Genomic DNA, 977 nt, shown 5'->3' on the forward strand with positions numbered 1-977 from the left:
TGGGACAGCCAATAATTTCAATCCATCTTTCTGTGTGAGCTTCACCTCTGAGAGTTCACATTCATACAGCCATGCGATGTCCCTTAAAGTGTTTTTTTAGATAATAGAATTTTAAAATATCCTCTACACAGAGTCATATCAGCAAAATTTCCAACAACACCCTGATACCTGCTCATATGTAATCGAACATTTAATTTTCTCAAACAAAAAATTATTACAACAGGGACCTAAAAGTTTGCATAATGTACATTGAGAAGTTTATATTTGCCTTAATTGTTTTCCGGCAAATCTGGGATGATCGGGTGAGAGGTATTTAACGAACTGATATGGAAAGATCCCAAAAATGAAACATTTTTGAATTAAAATCACTTGAATTAAAAGCCTTCCGAGCTGAGAGTATCTTCACAGATCCAACAGAAACATGTGTCTCATCGCTTTTGATATTTTTTTTCATGATAAAAAAAAAAAAAAAAATTCATGATTCCCCCTTTAATGCCTATTAAGGAAAATTGATCTTGAATCAATGAGTTTTGATGAAAAAGATCAACATTGTGCTCCACATTGAAAAGCATTCTGATTTTTCTTCTGCATTTGATTCAAATTGAGGCTCTGCTGATTAGATATTTTTGTCGTGGTGATTCCTGATAGATCCTTCAGATGGTTTTCATTACTCACACGTGTGAACTTAACACCTGTCTGTCCTCCACCTGTTGATATTTATCACTAAGACAAACACGCTTTGTCAATATCCAAACACTAAGTGCAGCACACGAAGTATCTAACATAGTACAAAGTAGGAGAAATACGCATCTCTGTATATACATGTGTCGCTGCTGGCTGCAAGTCTGACATCAGACATTCAGCCAAAAGAGCTGATTTACATCATTCTAATGAAAAACCTCACCTCCAGAAGATGATGGTGACAGACAAAGGAGAATCAAACCCAGCACGGCTCTTCTGGACACGTTCATCTTCGT

General features: G+C 36.1%; 1 protein-coding gene across 1 annotated transcript in view; it reads right to left on the reverse strand.

Annotated features, from left to right (window-relative positions):
• LOC102294472 overlaps window positions 1-977 on the reverse strand; it is an 8,750-nt gene extending 7,773 nt beyond the window's left edge. The window contains exon 1 of the mRNA XM_005952822.3: window positions 905-977. Coding sequence (XP_005952884.1) covers window positions 905-971 — 67 coding nt within the window. The 5' untranslated portion in view covers window positions 972-977. The remainder of the gene's footprint in view (window positions 1-904) is intronic.

Source organism: Haplochromis burtoni, unplaced genomic scaffold (genome assembly GCF_018398535.1).
Source record: "Haplochromis burtoni strain Fernald_Lab_line unplaced genomic scaffold, NCSU_Asbu1 Contig_2256, whole genome shotgun sequence".
NCBI lineage: Eukaryota > Metazoa > Chordata > Actinopteri > Cichliformes > Cichlidae > Haplochromis > Haplochromis burtoni.